This window comes from Colossoma macropomum, unplaced genomic scaffold (assembly GCF_904425465.1).
Source record: "Colossoma macropomum unplaced genomic scaffold, Colossoma_macropomum, whole genome shotgun sequence".
Lineage (NCBI taxonomy): Eukaryota > Metazoa > Chordata > Actinopteri > Characiformes > Serrasalmidae > Colossoma > Colossoma macropomum.
The window spans coordinates 5,977,451-6,003,665 of record NW_023494810.1 but is presented as its reverse complement, the minus strand read 5'-3'; the positions used below and the strand labels follow the sequence as shown (position 1 = coordinate 6,003,665).

The 26,215-nt window shown below is 42.9% G+C and overlaps 1 protein-coding gene across 2 annotated transcripts in view; it reads left to right on the top strand.

Annotated features, from left to right (window-relative positions):
- Positions 1–19,683, top strand: part of trim62.1 (tripartite motif containing 62, tandem duplicate 1) — a 44,520-nt gene extending 24,837 nt beyond the window's left edge. For both annotated transcript variants that reach the window (XM_036559102.1, XM_036559103.1), the window contains exons 3-6: positions 6,358–6,453; positions 13,436–13,692; positions 14,315–14,430; positions 18,818–19,683. In XM_036559102.1, the coding sequence (XP_036414995.1) occupies positions 6,358–6,453; positions 13,436–13,692; positions 14,315–14,430; positions 18,818–19,368 (1,020 nt within the window). In that variant the 3' untranslated portion in view covers positions 19,369–19,683. The remainder of the gene's footprint in view (positions 1–6,357; positions 6,454–13,435; positions 13,693–14,314; positions 14,431–18,817) is intronic.
- The last annotated feature ends 6,532 nt before the right edge of the window (positions 19,684–26,215 follow it).

Here is a 26,215-nt window from a genome sequence, read left to right as displayed (position 1 = left end):
TAACGGCTTTCACAGTTTTGCTGTCGCAGGCATCTGCAATATGCAAATGAGCCTTTAACCAATTTTTTATTGTGTGTTGTGAGCATCCTGACCAATCACAGTCATTCTTTGGGGGTTTGAATGTATCAGCGCATTCAAATGATCCACCAAACATAAACAGTGTGTCCCATTTCAGGGGCTGCGTCCTTCGGAGGCTGCATTTGAAGGCCAGTTGCGTCACAGCGGCGCGACTGGGCTGTCCCATTTCGAAGGCTCCTTCATATGCGGCCGAGAAATGTGTCCTTCTTTTCCATGGCAACGAAGGATCCAATGAGTGCATCCTTCGCCAGCCAACATATCCCGAGGTTCATTGTGTGACGGCAAGGATTCGAGAACATGGCGGCATCCACAGAGAAGCGAACGGCAGCCGAAGAGACACTCAAATATAAGCATTGGGTTTAAACTGAGGCAAATTACTAAAGATACAAATGTAAAACAAAAAAAAAATTCTCAGTAGTTGCCGGTGGTGAAGCATCTCCAGCTCTAATAAATGAAAAAATATACAACTAAAATCAAAGTTTCTGGCTTTGAAGAACTTTAAAATAAGTTGATAAGAGTGGTGTTTCGTGGCGCAACGGTAAGGGCGGGAACAGCGGTGCTGTGACCCAAACAGGAAATCCGCCACAGGGCAGACCGTCTCATTCCGGTTAAGTCTTCGCGGGTCTAAGCAGCCTTTGAAGGACACGCCTTCATAGACGGTGTCCTTCGAAGGCTTGAGCCCCTGCATTGGGACACACTGAAAGATTACCCTGCGTTCTTTTGGCCAAAGTGATCAAACACTTTTTACAACACTGGTTTATTAATGTGGTTTCAGTATTTAAGGCATATCAGAATCACAATTATGTAGCATTATAGTATATAGTAGCATATAAGTGTTCAGTTTGTTCATATCATGCAACTGGAATTATTACTGCATAGCTTGTTTCATCTGAAGGGAGAGCAGTCTAATATTATAGCTTTCCCTCCAGGCCCCCAGCCTGCTTTGGTGTATATGGTGCACTGTGCCCAGGATTGGCTGTAGATTGACTGTGTCTCAGCCACATCGTCATGCTGCTGCTGCAAGCTGTGTCAGTGAGCTGTGGCAGGGAGCAACGTGCTCTGACTGCAGGGTGCAGCCTCCCTCCCACAGGCTGTAGCCTCTGCTGAGGCTAGAGGAAAAGCAGCCGTTGATATCGGAGGCGCAACTCGAACGCGGTTTGATATTTAAATAGAGGGAGGTGCTAGCTGTAAGATTTTTCATCCTAATGCAGCAATTCTGTATGAACGTGTGCATCGTCTGGATTTTCTGCCAGCGGCAGAAAATGAATGACACATCAGAGGACACATGAGAAAAAAAGCTGGAGGATCTCTCTTCTCCCCCTTATGTAGGGTACCAAGTGGCATTTGCAAGTTCTGACACCATTAAATTAAATTACTAAAAAAAGACCCGGTATGTAGGACAGAAACTCTCACCAAATTTAGCATGTGTTGACCACACCAGCAAACACATGCATGCCTTTGCTGGCAGGAAAAAAAAATGCAGTTTTTTATTTTTTTACACCATTGAAAACACCAGTGGCATTAATATTGCGTGAATGTTTCCTGATGATTGGACCCTTTGAAAATCAAAATTATTTGGAATTAAATGTCCTTGCATTAATAGATTAATCGATTAACTTTCTTTCTTTTATGAGGCTGCAGTTTTGAAGGTGCAAGGATCAAATTTCTTAACAAATAATAACTCCCTGCCTTTCCTGCCAGCATATTCCATATGGGTTAAAGTATGATATGTCTTTGGTCACCCTGCATAACTGCCCATTGCACTGTCCTGCTTCACTGGGCCCTGCCTTATCATAGTACAATCAGCTGACTCGGGCTCCCAGCGCGCAGGAGGCTGTACCTTACCAAACTAATTAATGCACGGCCGTTCCTGAGAAAGTCTAACAGATTACACTGATTTTATGAAATCGGACCAAGGGCTGTCTGCCTTTGAGTATGTTTGGCTAGAAATTTGATAAAAGCAGCCAAATGTTACAACACACTTTGGACAAAGCAGAAACAGAGTCAGGTTTGAACCAAATTTGGTTTAGATATTCCTCAGTAGTCTGCACCAAACTGTGAGTTAGTGCCAGTAAGCACTAAAGCAGTAAACAGTAACATAATCCAAGCTTTTTCCCCGCAATCACAGTGTCACCAACTTGTTTTGAAAAACTGCTTGCATGGCCAGATCGTAAACACTGAATGTTTACAAAACAGACAGTGGTCACTGTGCCAGGAGATTTCAAACATCTTGAGCTCCAGTCTTTTTACTCTTTGGAGGCAATAACTGCCACAGCTGTTCTACAGTTTTCGTCTTGTCTGAACATTGTTTCCTGTATTCATAGAGCCAACTTTAGCTCATCTTTGACTTCCACATCTTCACTCAGGACCAGAAACAACATCTGGTGGCATCTTCTGCAAAGACTTGTTGTGTTGTGTCCTGGTGAAGAATGCGTGTTGCTGGCCAGATGACTCATGTGTTGCTGTCCCTCCCCTTAATTCAGAGCAATCCTCCCCTCTGTGTCAGTGCAAGACTTACAGGTTCTTTGATGAGGGAGGAGTGCAGATGACAGTTTTCTAGCCCCTTTAGCTGTGATTTACGCAGCAGTCAAAACGAGAGAGGACAGAGATGGCCTTAGTGCACTTGGGCTGTGGGCTGCTTGTTTAGCTCCTGGAGAATTATGACACGGACTCTGACAAGGTTATGCCAAAGTGTCCTTGCAAGACTATGCCTTCCGGGAGTGTTATTAATGAGGACCAGTGTGGTTGTGTGGTTAGCCCTGAGGAGTTTTATCCACCCCCCCAAGCAATATTATGCTGCTGTTGTCAAGGATTGCTATTTGGGAGTGAAAGCATTTCACATTATGTGGAATCATGGGTGCTGGTAAAACAGGGGGTCAAATTAGAAAAGGTGTTTTGCATTGCTGCATTATTCATCACAGCAGAATAAAAAAACAGAACCAATATAAGTTTCCTGCTGCTCATTGAACAAGCAGCAATAATGACAAAGCAAACAGCTCCTCACACAGCATACCTGAGCACTCAGGTTCTCTGTTTGTCTGTCTGTGCATTCGTGTGTGTGTGTGTGTGAGAATCCTGCATGCCTGACTCTTTTCATTATTTATGCTGTCTTGTTTATCTCGCTTGCCTTCATCAGCGCTGGCAAGTGAGAGGGCTTAGAACTCCTCTTCAGCAAGCTGTTGTCTTTAATGAGGAGTGCAGAAACTTGACGAAAGTAGTGAAATTGAAAGTCCGAAGTGCGTGCTTAACAATCGAGTGGCGCTGATCTTTATTTTTAATCTTTTATTTCCCTCGAGTCGTTCCCTGAAGCGAGCATGAGAGAAAGGAAGCCGGGGTGGAATGAGTTTTTGGATTTATAATGGCCTGCAGTGACCTTCTTTCCCTGCTGTGCGGCGTCCTGGGGAAATGTCATGTCAGACTTGGGTTGACCAGCGTGGATGGACTGGGGCGTGGGCTGCCTCTCCACTCTAGCCTCGGCCGGCTCTGCAGTCACAGCCTCTTACACAGACGCTCATGCTGCGCGAGTGTGCATAACATTGCAGGGACAACTTGTTTACAGCTTCCGTCATGCGGCATCACTGCAGATGTTTGCTTTTGGACTGCTCGGCGTCCTCCGAATATGCTTTCGTTTTGCCGCCGGGGAGGAGGGGAAGAAGCTTGTTGACAAAAACGAACTTAAAAATTCATGTTGTATAATGATCCAATAGCCATTTGCTTTAAACTCAAACAAGTGTACCGGGTATTTCCTTGGCTCACTGACTGTTCTGCAGTTCTTAGGTACACAGGCTGAAAATTGAAATCGGCGCTGGCCAGAAGGGTGTGTAGGCAGTCCTGCTCCCTGAGGATCACTGCAGAGCCAGCACCGGTGCTTTTTTTTTGACCTGTTCTCAGCCCATTCGCCCTGCCGTAGTCCTGCAAGCCTACAGAATTCACAGTGGGAGAACTGAAACTTGCTGATCCCATTGCACTCCCATCATTAAAATGTATAACCGTGTTCCCTGAGAGTAATGGAGAATTGTTTTCTCTCTGGTCCTTGTCCTTGAAAGGGTAGTGTTGAAAAGCTGTATGAATGCATACCTTGCATTAGCCTGAGTGACTACAGTTTTGAAGCTCATTGCAGTGTAACAATTTAGTTAACTCCTTATAGTCCAGAAAGGGCTGGTATTGTAGAAGATGCTGCATCACTGCAAAGCTAGATTTTCTCAGTTTTCCATAAATACCATAATACTATTGCACAGTCTATAGACATAGATGTCTGGCATAACATGTAAGATCTTATGTAAAAAAAATTAATTACAGTATAATTGGAAAATTGTGCCGTACATATCCTGATGATCCTAAAATACTTTCATATTATGCTGTCTCGTCTAGTAAACCTCTTTGGGGGTGACTGACCTGAGCAAGTCCTCGTCCGTGTGCTATTTTTCCTAACACTTCCTTATATTTTACTGTATGTGTCCACTTGCAAATTTGCTTTGCCACATCCTGTTCATTTCATTTGAGAGCTCTGCTGCATCACCAATAGCAAAGGTTTCAGCAGATTTCACCTTTATGCAGATAAATGTGGCTGCTGCATTGCATTTAGGGTGGACTGGTCTCTGCTACAAATGGCAAACATAACTTTCACTGAAAGTAGAGAGAGGGGCAGCCACAGAGTCCAAAGTAATGAAAATGCTTGATTTTGTACTCATTGTTGTTGACTATGAAGATGTGGAGAGATAATACGTTTTTAAATGTAGCTTGCATTGCTCAAGCAGGAAGGCAAAATTTAAATTATGTGAAACTTGAAGGTTACTTGCTGATGTAGCTTGCTGGCGAGAATAGCGAGCTAACTTTCCATCCTGAGTGGACGACTGATGCATTCTGAAAGTTAAAAAAGCATAAAAAGCAGAAGTCTGTGTTTTAGTCACATTGCAAGTATCTGTGCAGCAGGAAACAACATAAGATTGTTTACCTACCCAAGATATTTTTTTTTCACTATGGTTCTTTAATTTTTCATAACAGCATAGAAACTCGCACCAGTGGCATGCATGGAATGTAACAAGAAAAAGTGCAAGTGGATGCACAGCATAACTCCTCTGTTGCCAACTGAGCCACTGACAAGCACTTATGGCTTACTGGTCATGGTAAGCCGAACAGTGATGTTTAGCGGGAGGCACGCGGTGGTGTGTGTAGTGATCCTTTCTCCACTGGGCTGCTTTGACCCAGACTGGGTCTCCTCTCTCGTCCTCATTCTGCCTGCGGGCGCACAGAGGTGGACCGCTTGTCCTGAATCTGCCAAGCCCACTGCTGCTGAGGCCCACTTTCCCTGGCAAGGATATGTCTGGAGGCTCATTTTATTTCTTATTTATTCATCTGAGGTTCCCTTTTCTCCCCTCAAACCAAAGCGTCACCATGCTCTGTTTATTCGCATCACAGTCTCTATGAAAAACAAGTCCTGGTGCTCCTTATGCATGAAGAGAATGGGTTGGGCTAATGTTCGTTAATCAATAAATCATGCAAGGCTTTTAGCCATGGGTGCTTTCTGATCTCTTGGACTTGTGAGAAGTAAATGGCACTGAGATGAACTTCAGCAAATTTGTTGTTCCATGCGACGGCCTGAATTATGCTAAAAGATGGCCATTATCAAGATCTTAATGTTGCTGTTCTGGGTTTGAAGCCAGTTTTACTCATTAGTTAGGTCGTATTAGTTTGGATGATTTCCAGTTTATTCACTGCTAAATTTTTTTTATATACTCATTAAAAATCATTTGGTCACACTCACAGTAATGTATATGCAAAGAAGATCTTATGTTGATTGATTCTGTTGGTGTGGGTATTAAAATAGTGTTTTCATTGCACACCTTTTCATTGCTGTTGAGAATCTTAGGCAGGGGAGGTGATCTCTCTGAGGTTTAGAGAGATGAGTAGGACGGCAGTCAGGACCTTTGCTTTTGGTCAGTCACAGCTTTACTGGTGCGATCCTATTTGCCTGCCTGTTTGACATTTGCAGTCCATTAAAATCTAAAATGAACAAGTAGAAATTGGCATCTGGTGAAAAGTCCCCTAAGCAACCAGTCTGAAATGGTGCTTTTTATAGTGAACTGCAACTTGATGACTCAGACTACCCAAGCTAGAGAATGTGGTTAAGAAGGCAAATTATGTGGGTTAAAAGGGGAGATGAGGGGGCGTAGAAAGTGTTTTTTTTTTCTTAGAACTGTTTTCATCAAATAAGCACTACCAGAATGAGGTTGTTTTAACGGACAGTAAATGACAATTCTTGTATTGTTCTTTTTGCAGAGGGAGATGAAAGAGCAGCTGGCCGCTCTGCAGGACAGTGAGAGGGGTCATACGGAGGCTCTGCAGCTGCTGCAGAGGCAGCTCACTGAAACAAAGGTAACTTTCTCAACACAAGGTCATAGACAAGTTTGCTACATCTCAGAAATCGAAATGAGTGTGTCCAGTTTAATGTTTTTTTGTAGCGTATTCCAGTCCTTAGCAGCAGCAAACTGAAATAATGAACAGCCGAGGGCAACTGAAGGTATTGTGATGACCTAGTATTACATGTAGCAGACTGGTTGCAGAACTTGTTGTAGATAAGGGGGTGACTGACCAAGGACAGTTTTATAAATGATGCATAAACAAACAATTATTATACATGAGCAGAGAGGACCAGTTACCGATGATGGATACAGTGATGGATGGATGGATGGATAAATAGATGGATAGATAGATAACTGTAAGTTAAACAAGGGGAGTATAGTCACCTGAATAAGAGTAAACCTGGCTGCAGCAGTAAAAGAACAATTTCTAAATTCTAACCTGAGTTTAGCAACAACTTAGCGATATAGATAGATAGATAGATGGATAGAGTGATGGATGGATGGATAGATATGACGTATCTATGAAATATATAACTATATGAGCGATATATACAGAATTATAAATATATCTATGAATGATACATGCATGTGTGTATATATACACAATACTATAAATGCAATATATAAAGTATGTTACGTATTGTTAGAGTGAGCAGTTGTGTGTTGTATTCTATATACAGTGAACAGTCTGTTGTATGGAAATGCAAGGGATAATAAATAATAATCAATATTGTATGCAACATACAAGTATGAGTATTAGTGGAGTGGTGCAGAGTTCAGCAGGGTGATGGTGGAGTGAAAGAAGCTGGACCTGAGCCAGCTGGTTCTGGTCCGAATGCTTCTGTATCTCCTCTCGGATGGGAGGAGGTTAAACAGTGTGTGGCTTGGGTGGGAGGAGTCCTTGATGATGCTGCGCGCTCTGCACACACTGCGCTGGTGGTGAATGTCTCTGATGTACAGGGAGCCGTGTGCCAGTGATGCACTCAGCAGTCCTCACCACTTTCTGTTGGCCACAGTGGAGCTGCTGTACCACACTGTCACACAGTTGGTCAGTACGCTTTCGATGGGTCAGCAGTAGAAGTTTGTGAGAATCTGAGGAGAGAGAAAGAAAGATGTTCCTTTCTTTAGTCTCCTCAGGAAGTAGAGGCGCTGCTGTGCCTTCTTAACCAGGTGTGAGGTGTTGAGTGTCCATTGAAAGATCTTCGGAGTCGTGTACTCCCCGGAACTTGAAGCTGGAGACGCGCTTTACCTCAGAACCTCAGAACCATTAGCAATATGATGAGAAAAGGACTAGGTACTAGGTAACCAGATACCTCAGATACCTCAGTGTTTGTATAATCCTTTTCCAAGACAAATCCCTCACTAGTGGTGATCTCAAAGGTTGCTAATAGCCTGTTGAATTTGGAGGAGTCTATCCTGAGGTGATATTGATACCAATTCAGGAGCAGGACTGGTGGCATACAAGATTGCGTCATCAATGAATAGAGGACTTAACAGCAGCAAATGGAATGTCATTTATAAATATAGAGAACCCCTAAAGTGGGACCCCCCGGGGGACACTGTTAGGAGCAGGAAGAGTGTGAGCAAGATAATGAACTAGCTTTACATGCTGTACTCTATGAGAGAGCTGTTAAAAACAGGACAAGGAGTGACTCAAAACCCCAATACTATCTGGTCTGTTCAGTAAAATGGAAAGATCAGCAGTCAAAAGCTTTAGCGAATTCAATAAATATAGCTGCACAATGTTGTTTGGCATCTAGTGTAGATAAAATCTCATTAAAAACTTTCAAAGTAGCAGGTTCAGCCATAACTTAGACTGTTTCCCAGATCTAACTGTGCACAGCAAGAAATAGAGTTAACTACTTACTAACAAGTGTCTTTAAACTGGGGATAAACATGGTGAAGTAAATATAGGCCTAACACGTCAGCCTGGTCACCTTTAAAAAGAGGACGAACAATAGCTGCTTTCTAGTCAGCTGGCCATTCAGCAGTATGGATAGATAAATTACTTCTGTTATGGGAGCTGCAATTTAAAAAAAAAAGAATGAAAAGAGTGCTAGCTTATCTGAGTCAGCTGACTTTTTGAAGTCCAATAAAAGCAATTTCTTTTAAAACTTCACGGTCTAAAAAGGTTTGAAAGGAAAATGTAAGGTAGCATGACAGCGAGAAACAGAAACAGGTCAAGGGGCTACAGATGAACTAGAGGTTGGAGGATACTGTTCTTCACTGTGAGGAGATTTCGAAACATGCCCAGACTTTGTAAACTGTTGATGAAAGATATCAGCCTTACAGGTTCTGTCAGAAAGTAGATCATCCAGCGACAAAGGCATGCCCAAAAATTTGTTTTCGAATTGCCTCACTGTTTTCCAGTAGATGTAGATGATAATCACAATGTGGTTGACTCATTGCTTGTTACCTTGTTCCAAATCTGATGAAACACAAGCCTGGTTAAAGTGGGCAAGAGTGCCTTGCGCAAAACAGCCAAATCATGAAAGAACGAAGAACTATTACAATTCTTTAGCTGTGAATTCTTGGCCACATGCTGAGCGGTGATCTCTGTGACGATCGAGTGCCTCGGGCTATACACTGAGTGGTGATCTCTACGACAAACTGGGTGCCTATGGCCATGCTCTGAGCGGCGATCTCTGCGATGAACTGACCGCTTTAGGCCATGTTCTGAGCGGCGATCTCTGCGATGAACTGACCGCTTCAGGCCATGTTCTGAGCAGCGCTCTCTGCGATGAACTGACCGCTTCAGGCCATGTTCTGAGCAGCGCTCTCTGCGATGAACTGACCGCTTCAGGCCATGCTCTGAGCGGCGATCTCTGATGAACTGACCGCTTTAGGCCATGTTCTGAGCAGCGCTCTCTGCGATGAACTGACCGCTTTAGGCCATGTTCTGAGCGGCGATCTCTGCGATGAACTGACCGCTTCAGGCCATGCTCTGAGCGGCGATCTCTGCGATGAACTGACCGCTTTAGGCCATGTTCTGAGCGGCGATCTCTGCGATGAACTGACCGCTTCAGGCCATGTTCTGAGCAGCGCTCTCTGCGATGAACTGACCGCTTCAGGCCATGCTCTGAGCGGCGATCTCTGTGATGAACTGACCGCTTCAGGCCATGTTCTGAGCGGCGATCTCTGTGATGAACTGACCGCTTCAGGCCATGCTCTGAGCGGCGATCTCTGTGATGAACTGACCGCTTCAGGCCATGCTCTGAGCGGCGATCTCTGTGATGAACTGACCGCTTCAGGCCATGCTCTGAGCGGCGATCTCTGTGAGGAACTGACCGCTTCAGGCCATGCTCTGAGTGGCGATCTCTGTGATGAACTGACCGCTTCAGGCCATGCTCTGAGCGGCGATCTCTGTGATGAACTGAATGCTTCAGGCCATGCTCTGATCGGCGATCTCTGTGAGGAACTGACCGCTTCAGGCCATGCTCTGAGTGGCGATCTCAAGGACCAACTGAGTGCCTAGCGACTCGCGCTAAGCTGAGATCTCAGTGATGAGCTGAGCTCCTTGGGCCGTGTGCAAAACAGCGATCTCGGTGACAAAGATAAAGTTATTGTCTTGATGACAAACTAATCGCTTCAGGCCGTGTGCTAAACAGTGATCTCGGTGACGAACCGATTGCCTTGGGCCGCACGGTGAGCACTGTTCTTGATGACAGACTAAAAGCGTTGAGTCACGAGCTGAATGACGTTCTTGATGACGAACTCATCGTCTTGAGCTGTGTGGTAAATGCCAATCTCGGTGACAAACTAATCGCCTTGAGCCACGCGATAGACAGCGCTCTTGATGTCAGGCCTCATGCTTAGCCGTGCTCACAGTACAAAAATTGAGCACCAATCTCTGACAAACTCAGTGCCTCGTGATGTCACTCAGTGACCTTGCTGCCAATCTTGTGCCCGGGAAAACCAAAATATCCTTTGTGCTGTACAGTTTGATGTGAGAAGCGTTTGAGCAGATACATCACTAACATTAATATTTACTATACAAAAGCTGTCTAAACTAATCATACTGATCAATGCATTTGCCCCACATAATCCTGCAGCAAGACCATACAGTTCACTGGATATTCTACTTAGCATAAACCAACTAAGGCATTTTATTTATAGGTGTTGTCATTTATGTTGGTCCATTCGTCCTGAAAATTTCACATAATATAAAGAGCAAGTTTTCACATCAGCAATATGTAAGAAGATATACAGCAAAAAAGTAGATGACTGGGCAATAGATAGTTAACAAGAGAACCTTACCTACAATCTGCAGCCAGTTGGACATTAGAGGGTGTGTTAGAATCAAAATAGAATCCCCAAAGCGGCACCTGACCAATAGCGTTAGTCTGCTCACTGTAGCCATTACACATTCATAACCTATCTCTTGCGTTTTTACACTTGCTGTCTTTTGCTTTTTTTCACTCTAGTAGGTGTCTTGGACTTCATCTCTCTCTCTCTTTCCCCCTCACTCTAGCTCTGTCTCTCTGCAGGGAGAGATTGCAAATTGGTTTATTGAATAACTATTTAATCTTGACATCTTGTTTTAATCAGCAGAGAAACGCCACAGTCAATACAGCCGCCTTTTCTCCTCCTCCTGTGTTTTTTTTAACCTGCACCCGCAGTCTGCCTCAATTGTCATTGGGAGAGCCTTTTCCAGCCCACAGTTAAAACGCCACTGTCCTCTGCCTCACTGGTTATATTGATATCCAATCATGCTCTGCAGTATAACCCAGTACACAGTCTAGAGCTTTACCTCATTGGGCCTGTCTGCTTTTTTTTTCGCTTATCGTTCTGTCACAGCATGCATTGATTAAATGACTGGTGCCGAATCATCTCATCAGATGTGGATCTGACTGTTCTGATTGGTCTTGTCTCAAAGTGGTCAGTGGGACTTGATATAATCATGGCTTTTTCTTGGAATGGAGATTCAGTTATTTCTGTAAAGATCAATCAATCATATCAATCACCTGCGTCTTCTCCAGCTTTTTTCACAGAAATGCTATCAGACCACTCTGAAGAATCAAGCTCTTGACAGTGACTTGCAGAAATATTGACACCCTGTCTCTTTAGCACTCCTGAGTTACTAGTGCAGATAAGAAAGTAGACTCTTGAAAGGCTATCACTTGGGCATTAAACTGGTCCTAAAGAGACTTGTTAGCACTAAACTTATGAAGATCAGATTAGCTGACTGTCAGATATTTGAGCAGGATGGATATCCATACGGTTATCCCACCCTTTACAATGTCAAATTAACCTGTTTGACACTGTTAAAGTTTTACTGCTCAGATCAGACGCTCTTTGGAAGGTGTCCGACTGTCCAAATGCCTGTATATATGTATTTTTTTGGGCTTGATTAGCACATGCTGTGGGGAGTAGTCTGATGGAAAGCCTAGCTTCTATGGGCCAAGTGGACTTTAAATAGCCCGTCTCCAGCAGAGTTGCCTCTTGGGGAGCTCAAACTTGAGTGGCCGACATCACTTGAGAGTCACTTAGCCCCACTCGTCCATCAAACGTCACCAGGTGGGCCAATCCTTTCCACAGAAATAATGCAAATCCTCCCCCCTGTTGTGAAGATAAATGATCTTAATAGGATTTCAGCTTCCCAGTGACCAGGAAATAGCGTTTCCCTTTGAACGTTAGCAGCTTTGAGGAAGAAGAGGAGCAGTCATTTTTGTTTTTGGGAGGCAGATCGATTAACGGTAGATGCAACTTTGCACTCAGTTAAGTGCATGTGCTCTTCTTTTCATTTTCCCTGATGAGGGACAGCATACTCTCTCGCTTCATTCTCTGTGATGTCGATAGATGTCTCTAAGAAGCCGAATGCAGCACTTGAAATATTGCATCAGCCGCTTCTCAGAGGACTCCTCTTTTGTATGGATGGGCCTGGCTGAATGGCCCGTTTTAGCCCGTGGTACTTCAGGCCAGACGTCTCAGATCTCTTGCCTTTGTTCTGTCTTATGATGTACTTGATGCTGTAATGAACATGATTCATTTTCTCAGAAGATGTTTCAGATGTCTGCCCTTCACCTCCTCTTTCCCAAAACTCTGTCGTTCTGTCTTTGCAGCTTTGCAGCTGTTTTCCCTCACCTTCTTCACAGAGCAACAGAGGCTTTGATGTCTAACGTCTGCCTATTACGGATGAGCAGGGTTATTTAAATATACTGATGTCCAAACTCATCTTAGTTAGCATTTAATGCATTATATATTCAAACAAGGCGAAAATGAAATAATGGAATAAATTAAATAGTGTATTCTATTGTCATTTTTAAATGAATTTTTGACTGAGTGACTACGAACTGCATAGAATGCAACTCATATTGCATCTCATGTCATATGAGATGGCCAGATGTCAGTTGACCTATATATGGAAGTTAGTTATCTTCCTGTAGATCAACAAGTCGTGTACTAAAACACATATACCCATTATGTGAAGATAAGTCTGTAAATAAACTGAATTATCTGTGCTTGTTTGAAAATGCACTGTTCAATAGCAAAAATAGTTTCCCTCTGCCTGTCAGCCCATCGTGTAATCGCCTACACACCCATCCTGTCCTTGATTAACCTCAGCAGAAGAGAGATGACCAGCTTGATGGCAATCGCTCTGTGGCCATTAGATGGAATCTCTGTCAACAGTTCTGCCTTTGGGCTCTAGCTCCCCAGTTATCTGTGCTGTCCTATGGCCTGAAAGCCCAGTACCCATTAATAACGCTTCCTATCATACCCAAGAGAGTCTAGGATAATGCTTTTTTATGCAGAAGATTATGACACCAAGTTGTTTGAAGTTTTCCTACAGTTGGCTGAATCCATATTTAATGATCTTGATTATATTGCCTTTATCTCAGGCACACCTCCAATTTAAAACTAATCAAATGATAGTTCTTTACCTTGTGGCCCAGTTCAGTCACTGAGTGGCTAAATTGTCACGATGACCAGACAGATTCATCACTACTCAATTCACAGTATACTTCATTAACTTTTCTCTCTTAATCTCTTTGTAGTCTTCAGCAAAGAGCTTGCGAGCCACTATAGGCGATGCGTTTGAGCGGCTGCACCGCTTCCTGCGTGAAAGGCAGAAGAGCATGCTGGAGGAGCTGGAGGCGGACACAGCTCGCACACTGTCTGACATCGAGCACAAGATCCAGCGCTACAGCCAGCAGCTCCGCGACGTCAAAGAGGGCATCCAGATACTGCAGGATAAACTCAGCGAGACCGGCCGTCACGAGTTCCTGGAGGGAGTGGCGTTCACGTCCGAGAGGTAGGGACGAGGACAGTGGGAAAGGGGTTCCACAGGATATGAGCTCGGGGGGAGGGTTATGAAATAGTGGTCCAAGATGCAGTGGCTTTTTGGTCCATAACGCCTTGTCTCCTTCTCTTGTAAATGCTGGTCAGAGAGCAAGTGATTCGTGGAGGGTTTTGCTGGTGGAAGCTGCCAAGGCAAGTCAGGATATTTAAAATTAAAATGTATCATGTTGCAGTATGTGATGAGGATGAGGGCTTTTGGACCTGTTGGGACAAGGCCTAGCTGGGGCTAGACGGGCTATCTAAGTTTAAATCAGGGTAAATATTTGGACTTCAGCTAAAGCTGTTAAGCTTCACCCACAGAAACCCTTTTTTCATTTGAGTAAGGCGGACGAGGAGTAGCGAGACCATAAGGGCGAGTGAATAGCGTGATTAATGTGTAGGGCTTAATTAATGAGAGTCATCTGCAGCACCCGGACTGACCTAACACCCTTGTGTGAATTTGAATCTGACTTTGGAGGGGGGCCAGACTTTTTCAGCAATACGGGATTGTTTGGCGTTGAAGATTTTTGTCTGTTCTGTTGCACAAGGAGAAATAGTGGACTTGACAGAACAAATATTTTCTTTTGTTTCTGCAGAATAAAAGGCAAAATACACGAAACCAACCTTACTTATGAAGATTTCCCAACATCCAAATACATGGGACCATTACAGTACACAATATGGAAGTCTCTGTTCCAGGATATCTCACCAGGTAATGTGTCTCCTTTCCATTTAGTGATCTGAAGACATTTAGGCAGCTAGTTTCTGTAGACATAAAAGCCAGGACATACGCATTACAGGATTTGCCTCCCTGTCTTTCACAAGCTTGATTTAAATGCTAAATGTAGGTTTGGACCAAGATTAATTATATAAAATGTCATGTTTTTTCATCAGCCATCATGATATTGTGGTCCTAATTGATATGCAAATGAGAGAAGAACATTCCCATGCATGTGAATATACTGTTGTTTTGTATATGGTGATATTTCTAATAAAGAAAAACATCACCCACGTCCTTTTTTAAGATCATAACAATTGAATTGCATAACTTGTTTTTCCACATTTCTTTAAAGCCTGTATTTTTCTATTATACTTATGTAGAACTCCATTTTGGCATTACTTCTAAATAAGCAGGTCTTAAACGACAGGGCTTCATATCAGCACTTCTGACGAATTACTAAATCAATCATTCACTGCAGCTCAACAACAGTGCCTATTTAGAATTAAGATTCTGTTTGCTTCCGCTGTGCTACTGATAACTTTCTTGATCCTAGTCCAATGCAGGATTATGAGGTTAAATGCATGCAGAACCTCCATATTTGTTTATTAGATAATGAGCTAATGTGTATCGTTTGGCCCTTGGTGTGAGCAATAGGGTATTGTTAGCTAATTGTTATTATATTAGCCTACTTTGTAATTGTAGAAGTCTGCAATATGCAAAGCATTTTAATTTGTGCTGAGAAACCAAGGACATTCTTTGGGCTTTTGGATGAATTAAGGCATTTACATGATACAACAAATGTATATAATTTTGGTCAAAACTAATGTAGGCCACTCGTTAACCACATCACATCAGCAGTTCACCAATGTGTTTAATGTATTTCAAGGAATATCGTATAATATAATAGGATGGAATATAATATTGTGAAATACAAACATTGCAATATTTATGTTTTTGTATGAATATTATGATGTGTGAAAAACAAAAACGTACCCAAATAATCTATTTGCAAATGGTAAATATCCCCAAGCTAGTTGTCTTGCTGTCAATGATAAGAGTGCGATTTATAGAGAATTAAAGTAGTTGTTTAACATTTTAGTTAGAGCTTCACAGTATGGACAGAATACTGTATGGCGAAAATCTTTTATGCTCCTTCTTGTCATTTATTTATTTATTTATTTATTTATTTAAATTGATTTCTTTTACATCACTTGAAAATGCCAGTGTTCCTTTACATTACACTTTACATTACAGTGTTAACCTTGGTGACAAATGGTCCAATAGAAGTGATCCAAAATTACCTGGAACTAAATCTTATTACAGTAGTTTCCATTAAATGCTAACTATCTTAACTATTTCATCATCAGAAGATTTCTGATGAGCTCTTCTATCTGCTCTCCGCATGATAACAAAATGTTATTTAAAACTAGGGAGCTGAGAAAGTCTCACATTCAATCAGTTCTTCAATTTAACATCATCTGTGCTCACTGAAATAAGCAGGGAGAGTTGCGTAGCCTTCCTAGACTGTGTGCCAAATGGAACAATCGGCTCACATCCATCTCCCCAAACCTCTGTAATGACAGTGCAGCTCCCATCCTCCCACACCGGGATGGATTTTTGGGATTATTAGCCCTTTTCTTTCTTTCTTTCTCTCCATTTTTTTATAGCCTTCAACCTTTTTGTGATTTGTGCAGCACTCTGGCCTGCAGGCTGTCGCTGGAGCTTGGTTTCTGTATGTGTTTCAGAGAGAGAGAGAGAGAGAGAGACTAAAATATTTATGGGCTACCTGACGCACAAACCGCCAATGTCATTGAGTGGAAACGACAACATCCTATCCTCTGGACCAGCTCCAGTCTCAGCTGCTTGTGGCAGTGGTTATAAATAGGGAGGATGGAAATGTTTCGCAAATTTCCCTCTCCACCTCTGACAGGCATGCCTATCCATGAGGCCCAAGGAAAACAAGCCAGCATTGTTTTGCTCTGAATTATTCCATGATTGCCGCACATCAGCAAAATGTCGAATATTGGACTAGGAGAGCTTAGCTTTCGTTTTGTGCTCACAAAAAGGTGTTCAGAAGATATGACTCGCACACTGTAAGTGTTGCCTCATATTTCCACCTTAAAGTCAACCTCGCTGGGTCTTTCCCGAATTACCTTTCGAAGGTAATTCATAGGGGGAGTTTTTAGCATGCAAAGGGCTTCCATTAATCCATGTATTAACAAAGGTTTTCTGAAATAATCTTGGATATGGTGCACTACAATGTGGTTTTACATTCAGAGGTATTAAATTTAGCATGATCCTCTAGGGCTTAATAGTGATGGACTGAAATGAGAATTTCTGGCTGAAACTGAAAATATAGTTTACATACAATAAGCTTACCAGAATTAGTACACTATGTTGCCATCAGTGTGCACCACAGATTAAAACATCCTCGACAACAGATGATGGGTGATGTGATGTTTGGAATTAATGCCGTCATTCTTCTACCTTTTGATACTCAGAATGAACAGTGATTACAAATTGCTTGTCCTAGTCACTTGTAGAAACCCTGAAATAGTTCCACATGGCCAACATCTTCTGTGTTGATCTGCTGCTGCTCAAAGTGTTGAAACATGTCTGTGAGGACCAGCACAGGCGGCTGAAGGAAAACAGCAGCATTTTTAATAAATGTTTAATCAATATTTTGATCTGTTTAATCTTGCCATTCAAAATTTTCAGCCTTTTATCTCTTTCAGTTGAGAACTGAGAGTGTTATTTTGGCCGTTTTCAGTGATTTCGGTGGGTCTTTAGTATTGTTAAAGGTTTTGACTCAGATACCAATTGCTGAATATGTTTTTCAATACTAGGGTTCAGCTGACTGCAGTGAAATAATGTGCAGCTTTCTGCTGTAAATAGTTAATTCAGTGTACAGTGCAGTACTAATTATAAGTTTAATGCTTAAATAAATTCTTGGTGTAGCCAATCTGAAGCAATTCCCTTTGCACTTATATTACAGTGCATGTTATTGATATCAATTCTGATTAAATTAATCCAGATCCTAGACCTTTTGCCATGTTTTTGAAATTAAACACACATGAACCATGGCTCTAAATGTAAGTGTTTTCCTGTGTTTTTATGACATGTAACTTAGCCAATCACTGGCTTAGATTTTGGACCTGTCATGCTTTACGTCTTGCTGCCGCTGTTAAGATCGACTACAGATGTTCAGAAATTTGGTGTTGAATTACTCGATTAATGACTCAATTTTTCCATTACCCAATAATCTCGAGGCAGGTTGTTTGTTAACCATAAAAGTATGGAATTTCAATACCCACCACCACGATAAACCGAAGCCTGTTTTCCAAAATCTACGCCTACTTGGACTGGGCTACAGTGTAGCCCCTGTCTGTTTACTCCAGCACAGCGCAGTCATGCTCTCCAGGGCTTGCTGCAGGAGGATTCCTTCTGCCTTGCTCTGGACAATGTCTCTGTTCGGTTTTTGGTCTGGCTCTGGCTCCCTGCTTGGACAATTTCGTTCACTGGCACTTTGCAGGCTGTTTGGGCTGAACAGGCAGCACTGCATTCTCTTCTGGACATTGCCAGGCAGGTGATGCCTGAGGGATGTGGTTTTTATTTAATGTTCTTCAGCCAGCAATACTACAGCACAATTCCACAGACTTCGAGAATGTTCTACATTTAGCCCTGTTTTGGCTGTTGTACACATCAAACGTGGTTCTCTGAAAGAATCGTGTTATCAGTCTTTTTCAAGGGGCCACTGACTGCCTGATTTAACATGCAGTCAGTGGCCCTATAATGGTTATTTGCATGCATAAGCCATGCTTAAGAAAGCTCATCTCCACCTTAAGGGCAAGATTTTTAAAATTCCCTGCACACTATGTTCCCCAGCCACCACAATACCAATGGGCATTGTTATGGAGAAACTGACAAGCATACAAAGTAGCCCTCTCCCTGCTGGTGAATGCTTGGAATTTGAAAGGAAACCAAAGATGAAATGAGAGGGAGTTTGAGTTTGTCAGATGAAAGTAATTATCACTCTATGACAGTCATGAACACTGCAGTGGAGGTGTATGCAGTGAGTAATGTTGTTTCTGCTCGGAGGCGGGTTGTGGAGCTGTATCAGCACATCTGATTGACAGCAAGGAGCTCTCCTCCTGGGTGCCTGTGGCTGAAGCTGCTGTTTTGAAAGTAAGGCACGCAGCAGGATGCCAAACAAAGAGCTGTTTTCTGCTCCTCCCATTAAATGCCCTGTATTTTTCCAGGTTTAAACCATGTAGTAGATCAATGTCTGATGGCACACTGAGAATAGCAGGTGGATGAGTTGCAGGAGTTTTTGGAAACACAGATATTAATGGCGCTGTTTTCTTTGCGACTCCCACAGTGCCTGCTGCCTTGACGCTGGACCCCCTGACCGCCCACCAGAGGCTTATACTGTCCGATGACTGCACCATAGTGGCGTATGGGAACCTGCATCCACAGCCACTCCAGGACTCGCCCCGTCGATTCGACGTGGAAGTGTCTGTGTTGGGAGCCGAAGGTTTCTGCTCGGGTGTCCACTACTGGGAGGTGATGGTCTCTGAGAAGACTCAGTGGATGATCGGCGTGGCCAACGAGACAGTCAACCGCAAGGGCAGCATCCAGATCCAGCCCAGCCGCGGCTTCTACTGCATCGTCATGCACGATGGGAACCAGTACAGCGCCTGCACCGAGCCTTGGACACGCCTCAACGTCAAAAGCAAGCTGGAGAAAGTGGGCGTCTGTCTGGACTACCCCAAAGGCCTGCTGGTCTTCTACAATGCTGACGATATGTCCTGGCTCTACACCTACCGAGAGAAGTTCCCTGGCAAGCTTTTCCCTTACTTCAGCCCTGGCCAGAGCCACGCCAACGGAAAGAACGTGCAGCCCTTGCGGATCAATACCGTGCGTCTATAGGAATCCTACTGAGCCAGCCAGCTGAACCAGGCTGAGGATCTGATTCAAGCTTCTAAAGAACAATAGATTTTTTTTCCTTTCTTTTCTTTCTCTCTTTTTGAAGAAAAGGCAAAAAAGCCCAGGGTGTATAAAGTTAATTTCTTTCAGTTTGCTTTAAGGCACTTGCAGTTGTGGATGGTTGTGGTGATGGATGAAACGGTCAGCCTCCCAGACGTGCTTGTTGGCACCAAGGCCTCTTGAACCACTGTAGCGAGGACTTACGTAGGAAATATTAATGGAAATTCTTGCACACTTCTGAGGAGGGGACCTCTGTGGGCTTTTGTACATTCAGTGTTGCTGGTCATTTGTAATCCTGCCGTAGCCCTCTCGCTCTCCCAGGGTCTCCCAGCTGCTCATACACAATGCTCCAACTCATATCCTCGCAGCCTCCAGAGGCCAAGCACTCCCCCACCCCTCCTTCTGCCTGGGGAGAGAGCTCCTCTGTTCTGCAGCCAGAGATGTGAAGATGTGTCGCCTTTTACTTATTGTGCAATTGGCTTTGGCGTGTTTGTGGAATGTCCAGTACTGTACTGCTACACTACCTTTTTTCCTTAAATATTATTATTATTATTTTGCACAAGTTATATCTTGTGCTTTGCTGGTGACTGATGAGATCTGAATGTTCTCTTGGTGACTTTTACTCCCTCTTGCTTTGTTCTGTGGTAAAAACGACACGTGGATTCTTCCTTGTCCGCAACACCAGTCTGCCCATGAGACTTTGCAGTCGTCCAGCAAAAGTTGTGTGTGGGTGCGTCTGAAGAGTACATTGCGTTTAGTACAAGTCTGTCCCCGACCCCCTTTACCCTTCATCCTTGTCATCCTAACTTGAGATTCAGGCCAATATAAGATGGGGTCGTGTGCCGCACATGTATCTGCTGCTCGTGGAGAGTAATGTGGTGCAATTGTACATACTGCAGGTGATCACTACACATCGTCCTTTGTCAGTGGTTGTGACCCCACACTCTCCTCGGCCCTCAGCATGTTACATTTTTTTTTTTATTTATCCAGCCTGTTTTCGCTACCGTCCTGCTCTCCTTAGATCCCCTCTGCTTTTCCCTGGGACGTCTCATTAGGATGGTCAGTGTGTTAAAGAGAGCGCAGGATTATCACATCAGGCCATCTGTCAACTCCAACACATCTAATGAGGCAGAAACTGTGTAAGGCGGCTGCCTGATTTTGCAATTACCAAAGTCTGCAAAGTCATTCCGTTCCATTTTATTGTGTATAATAACGGTGGCAACAAAAAAATTAATGGGCCAAATACTTTTTCCTGAATTGACCCCCTATGTAAATAGTTAACTCCAAATGGTTTCTTTTGTTCTCTTGTGGTGTATTTGGTGAGAGAAAATGCCTAAAGATTAGGGATTTTGCCACTAAAGTCTTACATGATAGTACAGCACAAAATGCTCAAGAACACTATACCTGTTTCTGAATGCACTTTAATGTTCCTTAGTTGCCCATGAAGGAACGTTGCCACTACTGCAGTGTAAACATTTGGTATACTGACATTCTCTAAGGTCCAATTATAAAACACAGCCTCTCTGTTCTAATACTTCAGGGAGCTTTTGCAGTTTCTTTGTATTTGGGATCTTCCTCCCACATCAGCAATAGCCAGTTTCTGTTGTAATATCTCTCTGCCCTGTCGCATAGCAAAATGCAGGGTTGTTCAACTGACAGGAGACCATGGGACAGCATCTGTACCTTGGACAAAAGTGTTCATTATGAATTAGTGGTCATATGACTACTAATGGCTTTGGATGGTGAATGCTTAGAACATAACCTGAAAATTCATTGAACATGTGTGTGTAAAACTCAGTAAACCGGCATGAGTTATGTATTCATGAGCTGATTTTAAATGTGAATTTCCTTATTTTTCACACCTTTATTGTTCATCAGTTTTGTTCCGGTTGTTTTCTAATGTTCAGTCATAGCCAGTTCACACTCTTGCAAGGATCTCTGTTGTTTGGTAGCTCCCTGTGAGGGCGTAGCAACATCATTTCAAGCTTTTTCCTGCAGTGTAGAGCAGTTGGAAAAGAATGCTAACCTGAAGTTAAAGCTCTAGCATTTTTTTCTGTGTCATTTCAAGCCTTTCCAAGTTGGATCCCGGTAGAAACCCGGCTGTGCTCTTAAATCAGTAGTGCCTTAGATGGTTGAGCTAGCTGGGAGTCCCCCCAAACGGAAGTGTTTAATTCTGTGCTCCAAAGTCATCAACTCCTCTGACTTTTAATTCATTTACCATTAGCTGGTTTTGTCCAGCCGCAGAGGACCTGAAGCTCTTCTGTGGAACACTCCTTTAACACTGCACTGCTTCTGAGAAACTGGGCTAATACAGGACAGACTTTGTCATTCCTGTTTTTATTCAGTCCTTCATTCCATGTATTAAACCCGTACCTCTCTACGCCTCTTGGGTTATATTTTACTGTGTGTGCTGTCTGTTGTATTGATGTTTCAAGTTTAAGGCAGCATTGTGGGATGTGCGCACCTGCACATGTGTAACAGGGACCTCTGCAGAGTCTGCATCACGTAAGACTGCTCACGTTCATCTGAGGCACTCAGTCCTTTTCATCGGGTGGTGGGAAGCTTAAGATATATAGTTAAGAGTTTACTATGCGTATTATAATGATTATAACGGTGATGAATATGATGATTGTGCTTTTGGACGACGGACGCTTTGCACCCATCGTTGTGTAAATGCACTCTGGTGTGCTCTCGCTGCTAGAGGTTCATGAAAAATGTTTTAATGTACAATTAAAGAATGGTGATACCATCAACGTTTCGTCTCGTCTCTTCATTATGGTTGAGAGAATGAAAATAATATTGTAATTTGTACAGTAATATTAATTTCAGTAGAGTCAGTCATAACAATCCAATCAGTTTTGTGAATCTATATTTTGCTGTATCTTGAGTGTTGTTTTCTATCTGTCTGTTCTGAGTATTTCGACTCCAGTTCTTTGTGAGTGAAAATACAACAAAGGCCCTGTTTACACTTCGCATTAACGTCCGATCCCTGTAATCCGATCATGCTGGTTGGATCATCAGTCAGCACAAGGCACGTTCACACTCACCCTTTTCTAACGTAGCCTCTGATTCCAGATATTGGATATTGCATATTGGATGTTTTGCTTAATGGCCACGGTTGAATCAGTCGTCCTTCACGACTGGCAGATGAGTTCAAATTTCATATTTGTAAGCCTACAAAAAAAAGTTGGTTCTTTAAGGTGTCTGTAGTAAATGGAATGGTTATATGTAGAACTATGAGATCTATATAGATCCACTTCATGTTTAAAGGGTCCTTTGAAATGGTACTTCAGATTGAAGAATGTTTGTTTCTATGTAGCACAAAAAAGGTTCTGCTATTGGTTTGTGTTATAAGCTTGACATCGTAACAGTAGAAGAACCCTTGCAATGTAGAACCATGTGCAGCACATTCTCGGTCAATCTGAAGAACCACTTCACCATGCAAAGAACAATTTAATTTGAATATACATCTAAAAATATGTTTGACGAGAAAGCCTGGAACCATGTTGAAGGTTGCAGGTGAGTCATGTGACATTAGACTGTGTATTCGATTCAGTTTGATTCATTTATTTCTATAGATTTATTTATACAGTGCTAAGCAGCTTTACAGAAAACAAGAGGAAGAACCTTTGAGAGGAACCAAGACTCAGAAGGGGAGCCCATCCTCTGGTTGACACCAGGTAGCAAAACGACACATGAGCATAATGAATGAAAAAAGGTTTGACAATTAATATGCAAAAGTGAAAACAGATAAAAAAAGAAATGGTCACTGGACAGAAGTATTTCGATTAACCAGTGATAACCAATGGCTACTGTTAGAGACCTGACTAACAAATGAGAAGCAGATGTATTAGAAACACTGTCATAGTGTTACAGAAGTCTGGAGAGGCCATGAGCTGTTGCCATCATTTTCTGGATTGTTATCTTGAGATAACAAGATAAGTAACTCATTATTTCAAGATAATTTTATCTTGAAATATATAAATTATCACAAGACAGTGAATTCGTTATCTTAAGATAACTTGTTATCTTGAGATAAGTAACATTTCAAGATAACATCTTGAAATAAGTTTAATGACTGTCTCAAGATAACAACTTCGCTATTTTGAGATGACGACAATTAACTCGTTATCTCAATATAACTTTTGTTATCTCGAGATAATTTTGTTATTTTGCAATAACAAGATAACTCGTTATCTCAAAATAACAATCCAGAAAATTATAAGTACCTCATGGCCTCTCTGGACTGTAATAGTTACTGTTACAGTAGCTGTGCATTTACACACACACACAGAGGTCCAATCGCGATGGTGGTCTGTTACCCGACCCGGCTAGCAGACAAAATATTGGGTTTCAGGCCTGTTACTGTATGCGAGCAGGTTCGGGTCGAGTTCAGGTTTCAAATTAAGCAGTACCAGTCAGGTCGGGTCTCGCCTCGTCTCAAAGTCGTGGGTATGAGTCGGGTTTGGGCTTCGGTTTAGTGCTTGTGCCTCTAATCCCAATGTGTGCTCTTCTACCTTGGGATCAGAACGGCTACATCCGAACACACACAAACACCAACAGGGTCACACTTGTCTTTTAAATGCATACCCCGGATCAGGCATGACATTATGACCACCTCCTTGTTTCTACACTCATTGTCCACTTTATCAGCTCCACTTACTATATAGGTGCACTTTGTAGGTGCACAATTACAGACTGTAGTCCATCTGTTTCTCTGCATACTTTGTTAGCCCCCTTTTACCCTGTTCTTCAGTGGTCAGGACCCCCATGGACCCTCACAGAGCAGGTACGTTCTGGTGGTGTGTTAGTGTGTTGTGCTGGTCTGAGTGGATCAGACACAGCAGTGCTGCTGGAGTTTTTAAACACCTCAGTGTCACTGCTGGACTGAGAATAGTCCACCAACCAAAAATATCCAGCCAACAGCGTCCTGTGACCACTGATGAAGGTCTGGAGGATGACCAACACAAACTGTGCAGCAGCAGATGAGCTATTGTCTCTGACTTTACATCTACAAGGTGGACTGACAAGGTAGGAGTGTCTAATAGAGTGGACAGTGAGTGGACACAGTGTTTAAAAACTCCAGCAGCACTGCTGTGTCTGATCCACTCATACCAGCACAACACACACTAACACACCACCACCCATCGTCAGTGTTACTGCAGTGCTGAGAACGATCCACCACCCAAATAGTACCTGCTCTGTGAGGGTCCATGGGGGTCCTGACCACTGAAGAACAGGGTAAAAGGGGGCTAACAAAGTATGCAGAGAAACAGATGGACTACAGTCTGTAACTGTAGAACTACAAAGTGCACCTATATAGTAAGTGGAGCTGATAAAATGGACAATGAGCGTAGAAACAAGGAGGTGGTCATAATGTTATGCCTGATCGGTGTATGGACAATCCTGATATGGTACGCGGGTGTAAACAGGGCCAAAAACCAGGACAACCTATATAAATAAATACTCAAACAACTTTCTGTAACTGTCATTGTTTTCTTCATCAATCAACTGTCAAATATACATGGACAAACGTTTATTCTCCACCTCTCTGCATATTACAGCATTTCCCAGCAGGTAAAATCAGTTCATCTTTCCAAACAGCAGCTGTTTGGATAATGACTGAAAGTACTTTAAATAAGCAAGTGATGGATCACAGTCTCTTCCTGAATACAGTATGTCCTCATTCTGAGTGAGCGAGAGAGAGGACAGTAATTTGTCTTTGCAACTAAATACCTCTTGCAAGACAAAAGCGAAAGCAGAGGAATCGATCTGTCTCGCATTTTTAACAAAATCATCTCGTCATTCTCATATAGCGAGAAGTGGTTGGCTCAGTTCAGAGTGTTGCTTTTGGGAAGGTTATAATTCCACCTTGTTTTGAGTATCATGGCTTTGCTGTGGAATTAAAGCTAGTGCTCATCCAGAGATATGGGTCTCCATGGCCGTCCAGTCCTAGCCAGAAACTGAGAAACCAGTGTTCTAATATTTTTGCAGCTGGGTGGTTTGCTTCTTATATTATGGCTGCCTGTGAACCAGAACAGGTTAACCCTCCCTCGGGACAAGTGTTCAGTCAGGCACACTCCAATCCGTTTTGCACACAGATGTCTTTTGAACGAGAAGCCCTGTCACATCGCTATCGCGTCCAACACCTGGCTGTGCTGTGTGTGGGCCGGGTTTTTCGCCTGGCACGCTGGGGAAAAGGGGGGATGAGCCAGAGATGACGAAGGAAGACAATGAAGCCTCACTGCACTCCTCAATCTCAAAACCACAAGCAGGGATTTTGTGTTTAGAGCTGAGTAATATTTTATTGTAACCCTTGATTTAAGTTCTTGAACATAACAACTGGACACTTCTAATTCCAGGAATCAAATCCAAATGAAAGCTGAAAAAGGAGGACTTTTTTAAAGGCTGCAAAACACTTTCCTACATTATTATAGACAATTTGGTGTCAAGACGTCCAATTAGTTCTGATATCCTTGATTGTGAAGGACACTTGAGCTGTGCGGCACTCTGCTTTTGGAACTTGATTGTATCCGACTTTCCACTCGACGTTCTACCTTTCTTCACTAGAAATTCCTGAGAAATGTCCATTGACTTGGTGTTCTGCCAAACCTCTGTCCACACTTTGTAATTCATAGCAGGAAATTGGACGTTGACATTTATGTGAACAGGCTGAGATGTTCGTAATGGAGATGTATTTTTATCTCTAATGTGCATTTTCCCATGGACGCAACAAAGCACCAGTGCCGAGGGTATACTATTACTGGAAGTGCTTCGTCCATAGGGCGAC